Genomic DNA, 22,183 nt, shown 5'->3' with positions numbered 1-22,183 from the left:
TAGTCTCATTAAAAACAGATTAAGGTTGCAAGAGAACATTAATGATGAAATAAAAATGTAGTTTTAGATAACCATTTTAAATAGATGTGTCTCCTATGTATGCTGACTTTAAGGAATATATTCACTTAAATTGTCTTAAATAACAACTATGCAATTCCTTGGAAGTGCGCAGCTTTTCTGTGACATTGCTTAAAAAAGGTATTTGAGTAACTAGCATGTTGTTTAAGGTAACCATTCTGCTCCTTGGGGATCTGGAAAGGGACATAATGGTGTTTTTCCTTTCCCTTCACCTCCTTTTCCTTCCCTTTCCCTGCTGTTTGGCTCTTCGCTTTTCTTTTTCCCACGATGATTTCAGTCCAGCTGCCAGTTCTAACTCACGAGTGGGCTCAGCTCTTGAGATCCGTTTCCTTTAACGGTGCTCACTAATGGAAATACAAGGCCAGGGAAGGAAAGCCTGCTCTTGTTATCAAAACCTTGGTCTCGTTTCTGGCCTAAAACCAAACTGGAATGATGAGGRTTTGAACCATTAACAAGTTTCCTTTCCCCTCCTCTCTCTCCCCACAAAAAAACCTTTCTTACTGAGTCGCCGTCAAAATTTCTACACTCTCTCGAGCGTGCTGGCATAACTGCTGACAATCAGGTTAGCACAGCCCTCGGCTGCAAGCTATTGCTCAGCCGTTACGGTAACATTCATGTTTTTAATGTAAATTAAGTAAAACTGGCTATCTTAAACACATAGTGAGTAAGTTGCATTAAAAGGAAAGTTGACTGATGCTGTGCCAAATAGAGCCCGTAGCCCAGTGTACAGCTGTGTTACACTGTGAAATCGGCAGTTTTCAGAGTATTTTTCTTACTAAGAAGATGTACAAATGTTACTTAACTAGTAGCTAAAGCAGAGACATGTTTCAAAGCCTAACGATACACTGACATCACTTCCAAAAAGCAGACTGACAAAAAAGTCACGGCAAGCAAGAAGCCCAGCTTCCTTCCTATCTGTCTTATTACTCATCCAGCAGCAAACGTCTGACCACAACAAATGTCCGTTGACCACAGCAAAACAACAGAACTCCTGTACTGTGCTCTAGCTGCCCGAACGACCACTTACATTATTACGAGTTTGRATGCCTTTTTTCAAATTTGCACTGCAGTTTTCTTTGAGACTTGAGCTGTTGTTGGAAATGCACGTTGGATGTGTCCAAGAACCAAAATACAGTCACTTCCTAAAAGAATTTGCATGCTCTAATGCATCAGAATACACGGCTTCTGGATCCCTTGTTTAGGGTGCATGTAATCTTAATGCTGCTCTTCTGTATATTTTTAGATATATATATATAGATATATATAGATGTAAGTATGTATGTATTTCTGTTTGGCCTTTTTCCTCATTTTTCAAGTCTTACTGTGAGCAGTAGAAGGAAGGAAGCAGATACCATTTGGTTGCTTAGCATTGGAAAGATAATAAAATGAAAACAAAACAAGATTGTAGAGTTACCTAAATTGCCTTTCTAAATATGTACCAACTCATTAGCTGAAATGGAGCTGTTTCACTTTTTCTGTTTGTCATGAGAAAAATTAACAAAACTGAGTAATTTCTTGGGAGCATATTTATGGATTCCCCTTAAAGTCCTCTTTTTTATACTTGGAAGGACCAATATCTTGAATCAGAGCATTAGAATTGTTAAAGGGAATGGTGTATTTTTACTTTAGCTTTTAAACAGTGTTGCTTGTTCCCAAGTAAATGATATTTAGAGTGTGCGGTGCTCCTGATGTCATAACCACGCAGCCTCCCCAGGCAAGGCGACGGGCTGGAAGGTGTAAAACAAGACTGCTGCGTTTGAGCATTTTTATAAACCGATTGCAAAATAAAATTTCGAGTATATAAATCCATTAGGACAAAAAATCTCCCTTTGTGGATATGTGGCTCTTCTCCCAGTATTGGTGCCTAAAATAATTTTCAGCGTCGCTGTTTCACTGCAGCATTCTGCACGCAACCTCAGCAGTCGGAGAGAGGAACCAAAGCCTTGTGTCAGTAGCTAGATAACAACTGAAAAATGAAGCGTTTGAAGGGCTGAAAATTAAATGTGTCTTAGTAAAATGAGTATCTGTAGATTGCACCATCGCTTTGGCAAAAGATAGTAGACAGGCCCTAAAAATGAAGTAGAAATATTAGTTGGTAAAATAAATGCAAACAGTAGGATAAGAGAAATAGTCATAAATCTTCAAAACCGTGTACTACTTCTGTTTTCTCAATTTAACTGAAATCTTCATCTTAATTTCTGGACTTTGTTGTAAATTTATTTGAAAACTATCACATCCCATAGTACTACAAAAACAGCTATTCACACAAAAGTTAACTGTAAATGTAAAGACTTGAAGAAGGGCTGTGGACRATATGTGGACTAGAAGTTCTAAAGACCTCCAGCACCGTGCAAGAACTGTTTAAGCTTTATGTGCAGATTACTGTAACTGTTCAATCTGAAAGCTCTCTTAAAAAGAAACGAAAAAGCAATGAAATCTCTGCTGAAGTCAAAAGGCTTTTCATTTCTGTTGCTTTGCTTTGCTTTGCTTTGCTTTGCTTTGCTTTGCTTTGCTTTGCTTGAAAAGGTGTGGCACCGAGCCAGCGCTATGAAGTGATGTAATCTCTGTCAAACAGCCAAATAGTGTTTTTGCTAGGAGAAAACATTTGCAGTGTTCATAAAATAAGCCTGCACGTTTGAAAACGCTACGTAAAGCCCTCTTTGTTCACTTACTAAGTAATTTTTCCACTGTAGTGGTTTTGGTTTACTTGGAAGGGTGTGAAAATTCAAGCTTTGGGCAAGAACATGGGTCACTTTTTCTTCTTTTTTTAATGTTGGCTATAGACATGAAAACACTAAATTTTTACGTGGAGGTAAAACAAAGCGTATTTGCATTCTGAGAAGCAAACTGAAGGATCTTGTGCACGTTGTAACTGCTCTTGAACTTAAGAGTAATTTCTCCCGCTCCCCCCTTCATTTCCAGGGCTGCAGACTACGCGTTTAGGAAACCATTTGGAAGATAGAGTAAACAAGTTCTTGCGACGACAGAATCATCCCGAAGCTGGAGAGGTCTTCGTCAGAGTGGTAGCGAGTTCAGATAAGACAGTAGAAGTGAAACCAGGAATGAAATCCAGGTTAGTCGATTTATTATAACAAAATTCAATTTCAAAATTGTTTTTACGCTCTCTTCCTGCGTAAATAGAGCAAAACTGGGCCAATTTGCACCTTAACCCCATTGCAGATTTTTGAAACTTAAGCATGAGTAAGCAGGTTATGAAAGATAAGAAAAGCCATATGCAGTAAATGAGCTTGAAGGTGATTGCCGGTTGTATTTCAGCTGGGAGGAGCGTATTGGTTTTGGTTTGACGCTGTGACTCTGTATTGCTAAATCTTCAGATAGAGTCTGACCTCTTTTTGGCCAGCATTACAGGATTCATAGTTTAAAGTTATTTTCCAATTACTTCATGATAAATGAAAAGTTTCAAAGGTTTATTCTTGGAAGTCGTTTGGCTTTAATCCATAAAGACTGCATTGACTTAACTTCAGTTAATTGTAGTGCCTCACATTTTCTCCTCTGCAGTATGTTTAAAGGCTTGCAGTTTCTGAGGATGGTCTTGTATTCAATGTTTGCCCTTTCAGTCGTGTGTTAACTGTATGGAAACTGTCTTTCCATGAATTCTGTAGCAACTGACTTTGCACTGACAGGATTCCCTGGTTTGACACAGCTCTGCTGTGACCCTATTTTAATTTCTGCATAAATGTTTCTAAAAATAAGGTTAAAAAGAATTTCCTCCTTCTGGAAGGACACTGGTCTACTAACTGGCTTTTTTGGTTGTGTCTGTTCCTTCCCACCACCCTTTCCTTCAGGTTTGTGGATTCAGGTGAGATGTCGGAGTCTTTCCCTTACCGTACCAAAGCTCTGTTTGCATTTGAGGAGATAGACGGAGTAGACGTGTGCTTCTTTGGCATGCATGTGCAGGAGTATGGCTCAGATTGCCCCCCTCCAAATACAAGGTACTCTTTCTTTTCTGTACTGGTAGCTCTCACACAGAGAACATCTTGCTATATTCACTGCTACAGCTATGTTTACTTTCAAAAACAGAAGATTGGGAGATAGGTTTCAATTCTGTGGCACAAATAAGTCTTATTGAATGACTGCAGATGACTTGGATGGGAAAAACAAATTTCACAACAAAAATGTTACAATTTCTAAAAACTTCTTTTGTATTCTTTGCTTAACCTAGCCTTTTAATGTATATTCTTGCTGTCTAAAAAGCAGCACTACCTATCTTTTGCTTTTAAGAACTGTTTATGCCATGTTAAGATGCTTGAATATTTATTAAAATAATCTGCAATCATTAGTTTTTCTTTCTTCAGTATGATTGTATATGTATGTGCTATGAAAGTCAGTTCTCAGTAGACAAGAAAGAATGATTTTTCTATCATTCTTCTCTCATTGCCATAGGCGTGTGTACATATCATATCTAGATAGTATTCATTTCTTCCGCCCACGTTGTCTCCGAACTGCAGTTTATCATGAAATCCTCATTGGATATTTGGAGTATGTGAAGAAACTTGGGTGAGTGAAATCTTTGTAAAGAAAGAAATCTTTTTTTTCTTAAATTTTTGCTTATCCAGGCTGCCAAGTAGCTTTTCACTTAAGACGGTCTCTTCCTCTTTCTGCCCTCTCTTTGAGATGTGTAGAACACACGCCTCTCCGGTGGGGAGACAGATTGGATTTTGTCATTAGGGTTTTCTTTTTGTCTTTAGGATTCTTAAACCTTTCATTGCTTAGATTGTCAACATATCATTCTTTATATCAGCAGTCCGGTCTAAGCTTAAGCTTCATGATGAGATCCTGGACTCTTTTCCATCTGTTGTGTAGATAGAGGGTATTGCCTCAACATATGTAGTAAAAAGGAAAAATAAAATAAAAAACAAAAGCCAGAGGTCTGAATTCACATCTCAGCTTGGCTGAGCTAGTTTTTAAGATAGTGGACAAAACTGTAGTTGAGATTTTTTTTTTTCTTGTGTGTGAACTGCAGGTATGTGACAGGACACATCTGGGCCTGTCCCCCGAGTGAAGGAGATGACTATATTTTTCATTGCCACCCACCTGATCAGAAAATACCCAAACCCAAACGCTTGCAAGAATGGTATAAGAAGATGCTGGACAAGGCATTTGCTGAGAGAATCATTCATGACTACAAGGTTTGCTACTGTTCACCTGACAAATTGATTTTTACAGGGCTTTTTATTCGAAGGTAGCTAATACCATCTTATGCCACGTGGTGGGGTTCCCAAAGTGGGGGTGTGCATTCCTGGTGGGGTGCTTAAGGGAGAGAGGAGAGAGAAGAGCGAGTGGATTACTTCTGGACTGTAATAACTGATTAAGAGGATGGTGTCCTCAGTATTAGTTTCTGCTGGTTAAGGGGGAAAGGACACAGAATTCAGAAGTGTACGAGAACCCATCTTCCTGTATTTGTCATTCCTAAGCAAGAAAGTAGGTGGCTTGTTAGGATTTAGAGGAGTTGTTCAGTTCCGGTGATTCCGGAGACTCAGGTAGAATATGGGGACTCTACTAGTGTGAGATCAAAAAACTGCTTATGAAAGAGCTTCATCACTTCAAGATAAAAGGATTTTTTTTTGTTTTATAATTGGAGGATATCACACATGTTCCCAAGGAAGTAAGCTTAAAATGGCAAAGGTAGCATTTGCCGCTCCTTACGTGTTAAAATTTGCAAGAATTTCTTAATGGTAGTGACAGTGCTGGGAAAAACTGATGTTTTGATTGTAAGTGACAGTTACTAAATGTGTGGAACCAGAACAGCGTGTATCGAGCCTTGTCATCTGATGTGGAGTAGCAAAGAGAGGATGCGGCTAGAAAGTCTTATTTCTCTCCTAATAAGAAGCTGGTCTTGAACCTAAGAGGAGAACCAGCTAGCCTTGTACCTGTTTGTTAAACCTGTAGCTGGACTTTAGGCACTTTCAAATGCACCCAGAACAGCTGCATAAAATACCTGCTCCTTTTCAGAGGCCAGTATCCGCTCAGTGATTCCCAGTCTTTCTGGATAGGCAGTCCACAGAGCTTTATCCAGCAGTAAGCTTATTGCATGTAGAGTGCACAGCCCAGGCACGTGGATGAAGTCCTTGCATGCTTTCAGATTTGTAAGAGCAAGGGGCAGGTGAGAGATGCTTGCTTTCACTAGGATGGTTTCTGCTCTTGTCCAGGAGCGATACAGGAGAAGTTAAGCGGTGTGGGCTTGATTAATTCACATAGTAACTGCGGGGAGGGTTTGTTTTCTTTTCCAGGGGTTCCTCAGTCTCTCCCATCGTGTCAGGAGCATGAACCAGTTGCACGATGGAGGTTTGAGGGAGCCTCAGCAGCTGTATTTCGAAGACAGGCCTGGGAGTGGGCTGTTGCCCATATTGCCAGGCTGGTTCTTTGAAATGTGCCCAGAAAAAAGGCCTCCTAGGGTGGGATGTGAGCTGTAAGCGAGGCATGGCTGCCTGAGGCAGTACTGGATCTTAGTGTTGCATATGTCTGGTTCTCCTCTAAGTGGTCTTCGTTTATTCTTGACTTTGCGTGATACACTTAACAGGACATCTTCAAACAAGCAACTGAGGACAGGCTGACAAGTGCCAAGGAGCTGCCTTACTTTGAGGGTGATTTCTGGCCCAACGTGCTGGAAGAAAGCATTAAAGAGTTGGAACAGGAAGAGGAGGAAAGGAAGAAGGAAGAAAGTACCGCAGCTAGTGAAACAACAGAGGTGAGTTAACTTCACATGCTCTGTTTCCTTCTGGATCACAAAGCTGTCAGTTAAACTTCTAGTAAATTAGAGAGTTCGTATCCTGAAAACTGGAAAAGTTGTTCTTCCACATCAGATGTTAAATCAAGGTTTCCCTTTAACTGCATTTCTGATTTTCTTCTCAGATAACAAGTATACTGATGGCTTGGTTTTTGGAGTTGGGTTTTTTTTGTTGTTCTTTGTTTTGGGGAATTGTCATTTCAGCATCTCTATTCTCAGAAAAATGTGTTAAGCTACTGTTGCATTGCATCAGGACTGCTACATTTGCTTGCAGTCGTTTGGCTGAGCTTCTGGTTCACACCTTTTGCAAACCCCCTTCAGTATTTGTGCTTTAAAAGGTGCTGTGTTTTTCAAAGCTGGATTCAATTTTGGCGTCGTTTAGCAAAGGTACTTGGATCGATTTCCGCAGTAGGGGACTGAAATTGCAAACTTCCCATCGGCGTGAGTTGTTGATCCTGGTGGTGGTATTCCTTCGCAAGCACTTTCTTTTGTCTATAAATAGAACAAATTTCTTTCTCAGGCTCCTGGCCAGAATTTCATTAGTTGTTTACATTTCTGTGTCTTGTCAGCAAGAGTATCGGAAAACAAATGGTTTTAGTGCTTTTGTACTGTCCCTTTTATTTGTGATTTGCAGAAGGATGTTTTGGGAATTAATTTAGTATGAAAATACGAAGTCTGGCAGAATGAGATGGAACCAAAAGCTTCACCTGGGGAGGAACTGCATTCAGCTTAGATGCCCTGACAGTTTGCATGCAGTATATATTGCATGTGATTGAGTGGAGCAAGAGGCCTTAATACATCGATTTCATTACGTCAGGAAGTGTCTTCTACTAACCCTTCACAGCTTCTCTAAAGCTGACATAGTTTACTGCTGTTTTTCTTACAGAACCGTAAAGTTAATAGCTTTCACCTTTTTCCTTCTGAATGTGGTTTTAATTTTGAAATATTTCAACAAATCTAACAGTATAAAAACAGCAGGAAGGCAAAGCTTTGAAGCTAAAGTTGCGGTTTTTCTTTTGGTAGCGGTATCATTTGCATTGACTCGAAGCACGCCCTTCCAGGGAACGTGCCAGTGCAAAGTGCCATCGAAGTGGGGAAAAGTGTGCTCTTAAAAAGCCCCAAACAGCTAACTGCTACGTGCATACAAGATGTCTGTGTAAAGTGAGAAGATGCAGCCATGACTGTAACCATCCATGGCTTTTCTTTTGAAGTTCTTAGGGCTAAAGTTTGCACATGTGAAGAGCGAGCTCTTAAAAAGCCAAGCGCAGCTGAACCATGGTGAGCACCCGAGGCTGCAGGCATCCTGATAAAACGATGGAGAAGCGTAGCTTGGTGGTCACCTCCCAAGTTGTGTCCTGTGGAAGGAAACACGCAAACAGAACAAAATTAGAGAGGAAAAAGTGAAAGTCGTATCAAGGAGCAGAGCCRATGGTAGCCGCCTGCAGCAGATCACCACGTAGCTCATTTTTCTCTGCTGCGTCTGCAGATTTCCCAAGGAAGTTTGCTACAAATTCAAGGGCCATGAGCATTTGTACCCCAGTCTAGAGATGATGGTATAGACTATGAAATTCAGCCCTTAACCATATTGGGAGACTTGAGGAGTGGTAGGGGTTATGGATTTTAGTGAAGAAGCATGGGAAGAAGCTTTTGGGGTAAAATTACCTTAAACTCAGGCAGCCTTTGGGAAATTTACCCATCTCCATGATTAGGAGATGCTGTGGTTAACTTTTTTGCATCATTCTTCTCTTTCTGCTCTCCTGTCCCAAGGTTTCACTGATTAAAAAAAGTAACAGTGTCTTTTTGTGGCTGGTTTCTAATGTGCCATTTAATAGCGTTTGGCCCAGCCTTGTGTACCCTGTGTGTTACTGCGGTGGCAAAACAGCAACAAGCACCTTTCCCTTAACTGTAAATTTTACTGAGCTCCACGTGAATACAGATGAAATTAGGTTGTGTTGATCCTTGCCGTCAGCTGCCAAAAACGCTGAACCTCCTCCTGGAAAGGTGGAGAATTTGATCGAAAGTGTGCTGCAGTTACCGCTTCGAAGAAACTCTAAAGAGGTGCTGGATAATGCTCAAAAGCTCCTGAGAAAGGTTGCGAAGGGACAAGACGCTCGTAGGAACCGTACTGTCGCCGTCGCTGGCAAACCTGGCTGAATCTGCTAAATCGCCAAGATTTGAAATGGTAGAAAAATAATTGTGCAACTTCTTAGGACCTTTTGGAATAGCTTTGTCTGGTTGACCAAATATAAACCGGTTAAAGATGGAGCAGAAAGAAAACTGACTGAAACTTAGCTGACAGGATAATTCTAGTCTTCCTTGGTTGAGGTTTAAATTTTAAAATCTCTGTTGATACTCAGAACGCATAGACGAAGGAGGCCGTGTCGTAACTCCGTCAGCACGATAGAAAATTTGGGGGGAAAAAGAAGTCATTTGCTTGACTCTGTCAAACTCGATTCTGTCAGTTTGTCAACTCAATTCTGAATACGTTTAAATGACTTCAGAGCTCTGTTTGGCTTCCCATAAAGTAGTGTAGTTTTACTTCCAAACAGGTTTGGTCAAAACATCAATAAAACTAGTTGCTGAAAAAGCAAAGTTGGAGAGAGGATTTGTATCTAGGCCAGATTAGTGGGGTGGAGCGATGACGGTGAGGCATACGGTCTGCTTGGGGGGTTGCTCTCTTCAGTTGGAATATTTTTAGTTTGTGTTTGAATAAATATGCTTACAAATAAAACCTGTCTTTTGCCTGTATGTAGTGCTCACGAAACTTTCTTATATATATCAATAGCATGTCAGTAGCTTATTTTTACATTGTGAAAATCAACCTTTTAGCAGTCAGAGAGGGGATTTTTACTGGGTGGAGATCTCCCTGCTTGAGGGCAGGGGAGGGATTTTTTCTTTTTTTCTTTTTTTTTTTTTTTTTCAAGGGCAGTTAAAGTCTGAAAGTTATTATGGTTTTCACAGATCATCTAAATAGCCTCACCTGACCTGAAAGACATGCTTGCTACTTCTTTTTATTCATTATTATAACGTCTCCTTTGAAGTCAGACATGTAAATCCCAACTGATGGACTTTTGAGCAAGTCTTTAACTCCTCTTACCTTTAGCATTCAGTATATGGTCACTGTCATCTATGTTGCTGTAGCTTATGAGAGGAAAAAAAAAGACATATACGAGTCGCATATGCAGTGGCCAGTCTTCGGGATGGGAATAATGTGTTTTGTTAGTTTAAAATCCTGCATGTTTTGATCTGTGCACCCTAAGAATTTGTTCAGTTTCAAAAACGTTAAATCAGAGCTCAAGCAGGTGCACGAAAGCCCGGCTGCTCAACAAAGCAAAATGCTACTCTGCTAGAAATGTTTAAAAGTCCATTTTAATTTTAACTCTCTTTCTCATCAGGTATCTATAAAATTTTGTAAAGTTAAGCAGCAGAAGCTGAAGTACAGTGTTTCAGAAGGAAAAAAAATAAATGTAAGATACAAATCATTTAATGTGTATGCATAATGTAGATTATTTTTAAACAGCATTTGAAATTGCTTGCTTCCCAGTTTGGCTTTTGATTTTTCCTGGAAGATAGGATATATTTAACACAACGTGGCAGACTTGCAGGCATTGGAACAAAGTCCTGTTATTGACAGCAAAAGCGTTTCGCTTTCGGTTAGAGTGAATGGGAGGGAGCTCTATATAACTAAACATCTTTCCTGTGCATTTATTGCAGGGAAGCCAGGGCGACAGCAAAAATGCCAAGAAAAAGAACAACAAAAAAACCAACAAGAATAAGAGTAGCATCAGCAGAGCTAACAAGAAGAAACCCAGCATGCCAAATGTGTCCAATGATCTGTCTCAGAAGCTCTATGCCACTATGGAGAAGCATAAAGAGGTACTGCCAGAATATGCTGCATAAAGAGAAGATTTTATTCCTGTAAAATGAGGCATGATGATAGTCAGAACTGAAAAATCAGGAGTAAAGCTTGTGATTGCTCTAGATTTTTTTTTTCTGTCATGTAACGACATATTGACAGAGATTACCCTAAACTACCTTAATTAGGTAACATTTGTGGTAAACCATTTCTGCARTAGAACATAACCTTTTGCTGCAAGATTATCTAACCTCGTTGATTTTTTTCCCCCTTTTATCTGCAGGTCTTTTTTGTGATTCATTTACACGCTGGACCTGTAATAAACACTCTGCCTCCCATCGTGGACCCAGATCCATTGCTTAGCTGCGATTTGATGGATGGGCGAGATGCCTTTCTCACCTTAGCCAGAGACAAGCACTGGGAGTTCTCCTCACTACGCCGATCCAAGTGGTCCACGCTGTGCATGCTCGTAGAGCTGCACACGCAAGGGCAGGATCGCTTTGTCTATACGTGCAATGAGTGCAAACACCACGTGGAAACGAGGTGGCATTGCACTGTCTGTGAGGTATGTTGCGTATATCGTCTGAGGGTGTTTTTCTTCACAGCAGCCATGCTCTCTTGCCCTCCCAACAAAGCTGGGTTTTCTGGATATTGTCTAAAGTTCTCCATATTACGCCCTTTCTCATATAAGGGCTACTAAGCATAGGGAAGGTGACTATTGCAATGGAGCACCTTTTCTGGAATCAGTGCTTTTAGTTAATACACACGGAAAGCTGCTGTACTCTGGAATGGCTGCTTCTGCGTCATTTATTCCACTATGGCTGTGTCAGGCAGCTCCTCTGCACAGACAAAGCTTTTAGCTTCATATTAAAGAATTTTAGGACTGAATGGTAGGGCGTGACTGTGTCACAAAGTAACTGTAGGAAGTAGCGTGAATTCCTTGGGCACCAGCTAATCCACATTAAACATGTGTCCATGAGAGAAATTAGCAGAGCTTTGTGCAAGGCAGCTTTCACTCCGCTTTGTACGTGGTACTTCGTGTTGTAATGAGTGCAGCGAAGCTGGGGGAGGAGGCTACCACAGCTCTTCATCACTGCCTCTTCTGCCCAACGTTGGAAGTTGCTTGCCCTTCAGATCTGCCCAAATAATTGCTTCCTAACCTGGCTCAATGCTTTAATGTCTAGTCCTTTTACAGCATAGATCACTTTGAACTATGTTAGAGAACAGTTATACGAGCAGTTATACAGGTGGACTTGAGGGGACGTAGCCTCTAAAGGGCTTGCGATGACCTCTGGCTGTAGCTGAACCAGAAAAATTGTTGAGTGAGCGCAGCCTAGTCTCTACACTGGAAGTTAGTGCAGGGTTTGTGGTGGAAGAGCTTTAAGTAATGCCTCTGAGGAAAGTGTTGAGCAGGGCTTCTTGAGGCAAGACTTCAGGAAACAGATCTACACACTAGGAGAATTAAGCAGTGGAAGGAAGTATGGCCTTCAGGTTTCTTCTGGGTACTTCTGCATAAAGGAGTGACCTTTCYCTAGCAAGAAAGCACAGGGCAGTGAAAACGTGGGCATTTTTGCTGAGCAAGTTTTCAGATAAGTGTCCGTCTTAGCATGAAACTTGAACTCTATTTAAGGGTCATTTAGAGATAAAAATTCAGAGTAGCAATTAGTAATCAGTAATTACACTAAGAATAGTAAAGAGCAAAACCCTGATTTATAAGCACTTAAGGTAGGTTTGTCTTACTGTTATCTCTGAGCTAGGTTTAGCTCACTAGTATGAATGTAGTTAGGTGCAGTCAAATAGGGCTTGGAGGGGTTCCACGAAGGTGTCCCCTCCGTCCCTCTGCCACAAGGAAGGGTCACTTACACCTAAACCTTTRGTGTCAGATGCTTGACTTTTTAAAAAAAACTCTGATGGCTACATGTCCTCTTCAGTAATCTCTTCTGGTGCATAACTTTTGAGGTTAGATTCTAAGAAAATACTAAGCTACTGCCACATTTAAGGCTACAGGCAGGTTTTTAGGACACTGATTGTCACAATGGAAGTGGTAAAATAAGGCTCAGTCCTGAGAGAGGATTCGTTGTAATGTTGATATGTTTGAGAATTGTATCAGCCCAGGCTCTGGCCTTCTCTACAGACAGCTCGTTGGAGCTTTGCTTGGTGTGCAGCTGAAGGAAAAAAGCAAGTTATTCAGAGACTGCACTGTACCAAACTGGAGCTTTCTCAAAAGCTTCGTCGGTAGGCGCTGTGTGTGCGCGTGCTAATTCAGAGATCCAGACAGCCACTGCCCAGGTTGTACAAGGGGGAATGGATTCAGCCTCTCTTCTCTTCCCTTTCTACAGCTGCAGTCAAAGGTCTTAGACCTTTGTTCCGTCTCCTCTGTATGCTCCACTGCTGGCTTCCCTCTGTGCTGGGGCTCTCAGTTGTGTGCCCTTAGTTCATGGTGTCAGACTGTACGAGTGCCACAGAAAAGCTGCTTGTTGCATTGGCTTTAGGCAGCTCCATTTCTGTGCGGTGGGAGTGGTTCCAGGTACCCTTCTCTTGTCACTTGTCCTCACACCACACAGTGATTTGGGGGCTCTCTCGTCACACAGTGAGCTGATCCAGGTCAAAAATAGCCTTGTTAAAAGAAGTACCATGGACAAAAGGGTCTGTGGAAGTGCAGTCTTGGAGGAGATGAAGCCTGTGTGGATCAGGAGGAGCATTTGAGCGTCATGATGCCTGTGCCTGGAACTCTTGCCACTTGCAGCAATACTCTTGTATCGAAATCTCTGATCCTTGGGTGATAAGTTTGTATTCTCTACTTCATCARCGAATTTGCCGTCTCTTGAGCTAACTTAAGTCTCTAGTTAGAGGTTGTTGGTCCTCCTTGTGTAGGTACCTTAGTTGACAATACAGAGTAGTAAATAGTTCCCATCCTCGAAAGGCAAAAACAAAAACCCAAACCCTGTGGGATATTTTAACTTAATAAAATGAAGGCTCAGTTACAGCCCTGACTTGCGCTGTTACCCACAGTAGTCAAGAGCGAGTCATGTTTGCAGGCCTGCTTTGCTGCGGCAGCTGGTGAGGTTTCTGCCCTCATCTGCCCAACACTCCCTGCCCCAAAGGTCCTTGTCCCACTGTCACGGTGGCTGCACAGGCTGTGCAGCCACTTCTCTACATCAGTAAGCCAGGTGTAAATTGAAACTGGCAGCTCTTCATAACGCGTGGCTGTTGTCTTGCTTTTGTTCTGCTGTGTGTTTATACCTGCTGAAACCCAAAGCGAGCTTCTACCTTGTGTTGCACACTCACTTTTTACTGATAGAGTTAATGCTCTAGACCACTGAAGTCTGGACTTTCTTTGCTTTCAGGACTACGACCTCTGCATTAACTGCTACAACACTAAGAGCCATGACCACAAGATGGTTAAGTGGGGCCTGGGTCTGGATGATGAGAGCAACAGCCAAGGAGAGCAACAGTCAAAGAGCCCCCAGGAGTCACGTCGACTGAGCATCCAGCGCTGCATTCAGTCCCTTGTCCATGCCTGTCAGTGCCGCAATGCAAACTGCTCATTGCCATCCTGCCAGAAGATGAAACGGGTTGTCCAGCACACCAAGGGCTGCAAGCGCAAGACCAATGGTGGCTGTCCAGTGTGCAAACAGCTCATAGCTCTTTGCTGCTACCATGCCAAACACTGCCAAGAGAACAAATGCCCTGTGCCATTCTGTCTCAATATTAAACACAAGCTTCGACAGCAGCAGATCCAGCATCGCCTGCAGCAGGCGCAGCTCATGCGCAGAAGGATGGCTACCATGAACACCCGAAACGTGCCTCAGCAAAGTTTGCCTTCTCCTACCTCAGCAACGCCTGGTACCCCTACACAGCAGCCAAGTACACCGCAAACACCGCAGCCTCCTCCCCAGCCCCAGCCTTCCCCTGTAAGTATGTCACCAGCTGGCTTTCCCAGTGTGTCAAGAACTCAGCCCCCTACTACTGTTTCAACAGGAAAACCTGCAAACCCGGTTTCAGCACCTCCACCTCCATCTCAGCCTCCACCGGCCGCAGTGGAAGCGGCTCGGCAGATTGAGAGAGAAGCTGCCCAGCAACAGCAGCAGCTCTACAGGGTCAACAACATTAACAATGGTTTGCCTCCTGGTCGCCCGGGACTAGTAAACCCGACGGTGGGTTCGGTGAACCAGATGCAGCAAGTTAGCATGAATGTACCCCGGTCGAACCCTGTAAGCGGTCCAGTGATGTCCAACATGCAGCCTGGACAGTGGCAGTCGCCTCCAATGCCGCAGCAGCAACCAATGCAGCCAGGGATGGCAAGACCAGTTATGCCAATGGCAACACCGCAAGCAGTGGCTGGGCCGAGGATGCCAGGCGTGCAGCAGCCGCCCCGGAGCATCCCCCCGAATGCACTTCAGGACTTACTGAGGACCTTGAAATCACCAAGTTCTCCACAGCAGCAACAGCAGGTTCTTAATATCCTTAAATCCAACCCTCAGCTTATGGCAGCTTTTATAAAGCAAAGAACAGCCAAATACGTGGCTAACCAGCCTGGGATGCAGCCGCAAGCAGGCATACAGCCCCAGCCGGGGATGCAGCAGCCGCAGACCGGCATGCAGCAGCCGGGCATGCACACTCAACCGGGACTGCAGAACATGAACGCAATGCAAGCAGGAGTGCAGAGACCGAGTGTTCCTCCCCAGCAGCAAGGGATAGGAGGTATGAATCCCCAGGGACAAGCGATAAACATTATGAACCCCGGCCACAACCCTAGCATGGCAAACATGAGTCCGCAGTATCGAGAAATGCTGAGGAGGCAACTACTGCAGCAGCAGCAGCAACAGCAGCAGCAGCAAGGAGGGGCTGGCATGGCAGGAGGGATGGCGGGACACAACCAGTTCCAGCAGCCGCAAGGACCGGGAGGTTACCCTCAAGCCATGCAACAGCAACGGATGCAACAGCATATATCGATACAGGGGGGTTCCATGGGACAGATGGCTCAGATGGGACAGCTGAACCAGATGGGCCAACCTGGCATGGGGGCGGACGGCACTCCCAACATCCAGCAAGCACTGCAGCAGAGGATCCTGCAACAGCAGCAGATGAAACAGCAGATAGGGTCCCCAGGCCAGCCTAATCCCATGAGCCCACAGCAGCACATGCTCTCAGGACAACCGCAGGCGTCTCATCTCCCTGGCCAGCAGATCGCCACCTCCCTCAGCAACCAGGTGCGGTCCCCAGCACCCGTTCAGTCTCCCCGTCCCCAGTCCCAGCCACCACATTCCAGCCCATCACCCAGGATACAGCCCCAACCGTCACCTCACCATGTCTCTCCCCAGACTGGTTCCCCCCACCCAGGACTCGCAGTCACTATGGCTAGCTCCATGGATCAGGGACACCTGGGCAACCCGGAACAGAGTGCAATGCTTCCACAACTAAACACCCCAAACAGGAGTGCGTTGTCTAACGAATTGTCTCTGGTCGGTGATACCACCGGAGACACATTAGAAAAATTTGTGGAGGGTTTGTAGCATTATGGGAGCATCACTTTTTTCCTTTCGTGTTCTTGGACATTTTGTACTGAAAATTCAGACATCTGGGTTGTTTTGAATCCTAGATGGAACTGCTGCTTCCTACACGTGGAAGAATGAATTGCTGTTTAAAGAAAAAAAAAACAATACAAAGAATATATTTTTTTGTTAAAGCCAGGCGGTTAAAATATCTGGTCTCTTTTGTGGGTTTTTTTGGTTTTTATTTTTTTGTTGCTGTTGACTCATACCTTTTTTTTAATGGGGAAAACAAGTTCATTATATTCATATTTTTTATTTGTACTTTCAAGACTTTAAACATTTGCGTTTAAAAGAAGAAAAATAATATTCAGAAACTGTTTCCTGAAATAATGCAACATTATAATGTATCCCGGTAACTTTGACACGTTGCGGGAAGATTTTTTTTCTATAGCGAACTCTGCAGGCGTTTGAAGTATTACCCCTGGAAAGATAGGAATTGACTCTTGCACACAAAAACACACATTGGCCAATGCCAAAATCCTTGTCTTGCAGATGTAGAAATTGTTGCTTTGTTTCTCTGATAAAACTGGTTTTAGATGAAAATAGGGATGATCACTCTTAGACCGTGCTGATTTGAATAGAGAAGAAGCATTCTTTTCTTTCTTTCTTCTATGTGAAACTTGAAATGAGGAAAAGCAATTCTAGTGTAAATCATGCAAGCGCTATAATTACTATAAATAAGAAAATCCAAGAAGATTCAATCACTGTATAGAATGGTAAAAAACAAAAAAAAAAAAACTCATTTCTTACTTATAATATCATATTGTTAAATAAACTGTGTGCAACAGACAAAAAGGGTGGTCCTTCTTGAATTCATGTACATGGTATTAACACTTAGTGTTTGGGTTTTTTGTTATGAAAATGCTGTTTTCAACATTGTATTTGGACTATGCATGTCTTTTTTCCATTGTATATAAAGTATTGCTTAAAATTGATATAAATTACTGAAGTTTTTAACATGTATTCTGTTCTTTAAAAATCCATGTAAGAATGTTTAAGGTTTTTATTTATTTATATATTTTTTGATCATGTTCTTTGTAAGACATGGCTATGGATATTCACTCATTACACAGAGCAGCCAGCGGCATTGATAGCAGTGGCACGATACATGGAGTATTGTAGGTAGCATGTCTGTTTTACACCACCCTTTAGTGCTTGTTTCCTTTTCGGGGAGGGAGAGGAGAGGGGAACGGTTCCCGTAGATTTAATACTTACAGGTGTTCATCCGTAAGGGTTAACTGGAATAAATTATTAATAGCCGTTGCTTTTTAAAAACTGCATTAATTTAGAGAAGGATCACCAATGAAAGGAAAAATAGAAAGTACTGAGTTAATTTTAGGCTAATTTATTTAGTCTACAGTAAAATATGAACCTATTGACTTTAACACTATTTTTCTGCTGTTAACTCTGAGTCTAGATTTGAGGGTTTTCTGTGGAATAAAAAATAACAAATCATGTACATGTTCCCTTTAATATCCTGTCACCATGCCCTCATGTTCCGGGGACACTTGCCCCTCCTCCTCCCAAAGAATTACTCTCTTGGAGTTAAAATCCAGGGAAACTTTCCCCGTGTAGGTGTGAGTTAAAACCACCGCTAGCCTCAGATCCCATCCCTGCAACCATGAGGCTCCTCGATTACATGCAACTCGGATGGGATTTGCCCCAAACCCGGCAAAACRGCCCAGCCAGCAGCCTGCTGTTGCTCCGGCTGGGAACACCGTGGCTTTTTACGTTGAGTCAGCGCTTCCTCCGGCGCTGCCGTTGTGTTGGGCAGTGTTGGGGGAGGAGGGGGGAGAAGAGCAAATGATTTATCTTTGGAAAGGAGAAAAGCGGGGTGCGCTGTGGCGCTCCTTAAGTCTTTTTAACTGCTGAGGGTCTCTGCTTAAACGTTTCTTGCAAATCTTACCTATTGTACCTTTTTCACCACCATTGGATTCACCTGGCCACGCAATTGTCTTCAGCAATTCAAGATGTCAAAATTTGGGGCTGGGGTGAGGTCAGCAAACACTAACCCAAAGCTTGTCCAAAAGAAATTGCTGTAAAAAAAAAAAAAAAAAAAAAAGATGGAAAGCCCTGATGCTGTGTCTCATGCTGTGTACTTAAAAGAGGAAAAATACTATATTTGTGATCAAAAAGAGGAAACTTGAAATGTGCTGGTGTTTCTAATAAAAGCTGGTAAAACTGCTTGGATTGAAGGATGGTTCCAAACTGGCTGGTGCCCGGTAGGATCAGCAAAGCCTGACACCCAGGGTCAAGATAACTGCACTCAGTCTTGCTAATACGTGCAACTAATGTCCAGTTCTTAAATGTTGGCGCTGCTTCTGAATTGGAATAAGCGGAGTCTCGTATGGAGCACAGAGAGGCCGTGCGGCTCCCGTGTTACAACGCACTTGGATTCCACCTCTTGGGGAAGAGGAAAGACAAGACCCGATGGGAAGCCTGCGCTGGCGTTCTTCTAGGCACAGCTTAGTTCTGAAATGCGTTGGGAGCACAGAGCAAGGGACAGGTTTAGGTCTGAGGATGTCCCTTTGCTGGAGCAATTGTTTTAGATAAGAGCAGGTGTTTTACCAGGGAGAGAAGTGAAGTGCAGAGGTGAATAGGGGCCGAGCTTGGAATACAGCCCACACAGTCCCGGGCAGAGGTTTCAGTCCCGTCTTCCTTGAACTTCGTTACAAAATCCAGCATGGCTAAAGGCTGGACTGGCTTCTGATTTTTCAGATTCTTGCCTGTAAGTATTTTGTTGGGGGTTGCAGTGGTGATAAGCGACAGCATCCTAGAAACTTGAAAGTATTTGCAGTATCAGAATGCATCGGAGATTGGTGCAGGATCTTTATCACTGGAGGTGGTGGCTAAGACCTTTCTTCCCTATTATGCAAAAATCACTGAATTTTGCAGGGAAGGAAGGTGCTCAGATCTGAACGTTGAGCTGCAGCAACTTGGTTCTCTGCTGTTCTTTGTCTTCAGCTCTCTCATGCTCTGCTTTCTGCTGCCTGCTCTGCCGCCTCGTTCATGGCTGATACAGCAGCAGGCTGTGAGCGCATTTCTTCTTGCTGCAGATGTGCCAGCTGAGGTTAATGGTGGTGGTTGCTCGCCTCTATCCCACCAAGCAGAGATCTGCCCACAGCACTGGTGCGAGCGCTCCCTACTCTTCCTTTCCACCTGGGTGCTTTAGGCTGAAGGGGTTAGGGTCTGATCGCAGCAGTGGGTCTCGGGAAGAAACGCCTTCCAGCAGGGGATGTAGACCGGGAACAGTAACCCCATCAGTCGCTATATTTGAAGCCAGAAGTGGGTACGTGTCCACAGCCATAGCAGTGTGCTCATGAGTCAGTGTCGATAAACAGCAACAAATGAAAGTATTTTATAGCTTCCAGGTCCTTGAGGCTAGACTGTGACATGCTTCTTCCAGAACAGATTATGACTGACGGCTTTCTCAATGCTCTGAAGATGTAGCAACCTTTGTACGAAGCTGCTAGCTGTGGGGAGAACACAGTACAGTAGGCAGGTACCTGTGTACGGGCTGGCTGCCCTTCCCTGTGTTTCCTCTCTGCAGACGGGAAGTTTAAATTGGGAATGGAGTGAGCTCTGCCGGCTCCCCGCGTGCCACCGGGGACAGTGCTGGAAGGCAGTCAGTGCCAGCCAGCAGACAGTCAAAATGAGTCTGAACAGAGCGGAGGATCTGTACCAGCTCTGCAGCGCACAAGCCTTCCCTGCGGGCTTGGTGGCTAGATGGTCAAAACGGACCCAGGCAGGAGGGGGATTTGGGGCAAGGAGCGATGGGAGGAGGATTTGGGGCATTTCAGCAACAGGCACAAGAGTTACAGTGCGGTGGAGGTGCAGGGCAAAGCCCAGGAGTGCTCTGGGGTTAGCTGGCGGTGGTAATGAACACAGTAGTAGAAGGGAGGTGTTTAAACAGGCTCAAAAGTCATTTTGGTTCTGGCCACAGCCCAGGGACTCTAAAGGAGGGATTGGTTTCTCCCAGTAGAGCTGCAGCCCRGCCAAAGGGTGCTGGGGTAGCAATGCAAAGGCTCATGCTGGGTTTGTTGCTCCTAATATCCAGCATAGCACAAAATCCATCGCGTGCAAGTGTTTCTTAGATGAAAACCAAAGAAACAACATGTGAATCGGTGTAGTCCCAAGGATAACAGTTGCGAGCACGAGTGAATTGCTGGTGTAGCTTTTCTAGCGAGCTCCCCTGAGTGCAGGAATTACAAAGTTGTCCGTTATGTGCTCGCTGTGGGTTCTTGAAAGGCCTCGTCTCCCCTGTCTGGAAGTGGTTAGCGCTCACTGAAATGAGACCTGCTCAATCTTATTTTTAGCTGTGGCGCTTGCTCAGGCCAGGCTTTGCTCTTGCGCACGTTCCAAACTCTGCTCTCGGCAGAGCAGTTTATTTCCTCTCTCGCCTCTGCGCCATCCAAAGCCTTTCTCCCAAGCCTCAGCCCTTGTCAAGTATTAATTCTCTGTGTTCACGGCAGCCCTGCAAGATGAAGAATTTCAGAGGAATGGGGAACCAGGATATCAAGCAACGTGCCCAAACTCAGGCAAGGGAGCCTGGCGGAGGTGCGGCACGCGGGGGTTTCCTAAGGCCTGTCCCAAGCTCAGCACCTCCTTGTCCACGGTCCTCATCCCCGTCTCTGGGGAAGCTGGCAGAGACCTGGTGCGCTGAGCTCTGCCCGTTTCGTGAGCCGAGCTCATCCAATGACCATTTGTATGAAGCAGGCTCCCTGCAGCAAATACTGCCTGCTTGACTTGAGATGCCTTTGCGGGTGTCCGTGTGCGGGAGAGGCAGGATTCGCTGTGCTCTAGACTTGGAGGCTTTCTAAGCTCGTCTACTTCCTGTTGCTAGCAAGTTCTTAGAGTAAAAGAAACATGGAAGGGATTTTAACCATCAAAATAGGAAAGGTTGGATAGCAGTGTGCCATCAGAAATGTCTTCTCTATGTCTGGGTTAAGAATAATTTTTGGAGAAAAAAAGAAATTTCAGTTATCACCTCTGCTGCAGGAAAGAGGAGACCCCTGAAAAGGCAGTGCAGAAAGGTCCCTTGGTACAGATCAGGATCTCCTTCCCAAAACGGGGCAGCGCAAGCTAAGCAGGGCAAGGAGGGAATCTGTGGAGGAGCTGCACGTTGGTGCTGAAGGAGCAGGAGGTTTTTTTTCTGGAGTTGCTCTGGAAGAGCGTCTCTTCCTGCACCCCACGGAGGGGAAACACCCTTCCGCATGAAAACCGGGGTGGGGGGGGATTTTTGATGCACCTTTGTCAGGAGGTGACAAGCTGGCGCCGAATTACAGCTGCGATTATTGTTGTATGAGACGCGAGAGCAGCCAGGCTCTGGGGAGAATGAGGCCGCTGGAGGTGTAAGATCAGAGGGAGCCTGGGGGACGGCAGGGAGCTCTGGCTGCGGCAGGATCCTGGAGGCACCGCAGCATCTCTGACCTCCCGCAGGGTGATCCAAGGCGCAGAGCTGCCCCTCTGGAGCAAAGGCCGCGGCTGCTCGTTGCTCTCTTTTGCCCCCGAGATGTCAACGGCCCCTTCGGGGGCCGGGGATGGCGGCGGGAAGGGGCTGAGCCTGCGGCTTTGCTCCCGGCTCGGCTGCCTCCCTGCCCCGGGCAGCGCGGGGGTAGCGGGGGCTCCTGGGGACGGTCCTTTTGGCCCCTCTCAGCCAGGGCCTCCCCCAGGTCCCAGAGGCGAGCAGGAAAACCGCTCAAATGAGAGAAAACGGATCCGATGCGAGCGGGAGGCTTTAGTCGCGGAGGGGGGGGAACGGGCACGGGACGAGGCCGAGCGGGGCGCGGCGCGGGGGGCCGGCTGGGAGCCGGGCTTGACCCCGCCGAGGCGCCGTGCGCTCGCCCTGCCCGCGCTCGCCTCTTCGCGAAGCCGCGTGCCCTGACTCGCCGCTTGACACGACTCAGAAGCGAGCCCGGGGCCGCCGGGGAGGAGGGCGGCGCCGCG

The 22,183-nt window shown here is 44.8% G+C and overlaps 1 protein-coding gene across 1 annotated transcript in view; it reads left to right on the top strand.

The window, feature by feature from the left end:
* The window catches only part of CREBBP (CREB binding protein), an 88,169-nt gene extending 69,748 nt beyond the window's left edge, over nt 1–18,421 (top strand). Inside the window, exons 24-31 of the mRNA XM_026065223.1 lie at nt 3,001–3,151; nt 3,885–4,031; nt 4,483–4,596; nt 5,063–5,228; nt 6,620–6,787; nt 10,541–10,702; nt 10,966–11,247; nt 14,030–18,421. Of these exons, the coding sequence (XP_025921008.1) occupies nt 3,001–3,151; nt 3,885–4,031; nt 4,483–4,596; nt 5,063–5,228; nt 6,620–6,787; nt 10,541–10,702; nt 10,966–11,247; nt 14,030–16,198 (3,359 nt within the window). The 3' untranslated portion in view covers nt 16,199–18,421. The remainder of the gene's footprint in view (nt 1–3,000; nt 3,152–3,884; nt 4,032–4,482; nt 4,597–5,062; nt 5,229–6,619; nt 6,788–10,540; nt 10,703–10,965; nt 11,248–14,029) is intronic.
* Nucleotides 18,422–22,183: the final 3,762 nt, after the last annotated feature.

Source organism: Apteryx rowi, unplaced genomic scaffold (assembly GCF_003343035.1).
Source record: "Apteryx rowi isolate R43461 unplaced genomic scaffold, aptRow1 scaffold_225, whole genome shotgun sequence".
In the NCBI taxonomy this organism is placed as follows: Eukaryota; Metazoa; Chordata; class Aves; order Apterygiformes; family Apterygidae; genus Apteryx; species Apteryx rowi.
This window is presented reverse-complemented; position numbering and strand designations above follow the sequence as displayed.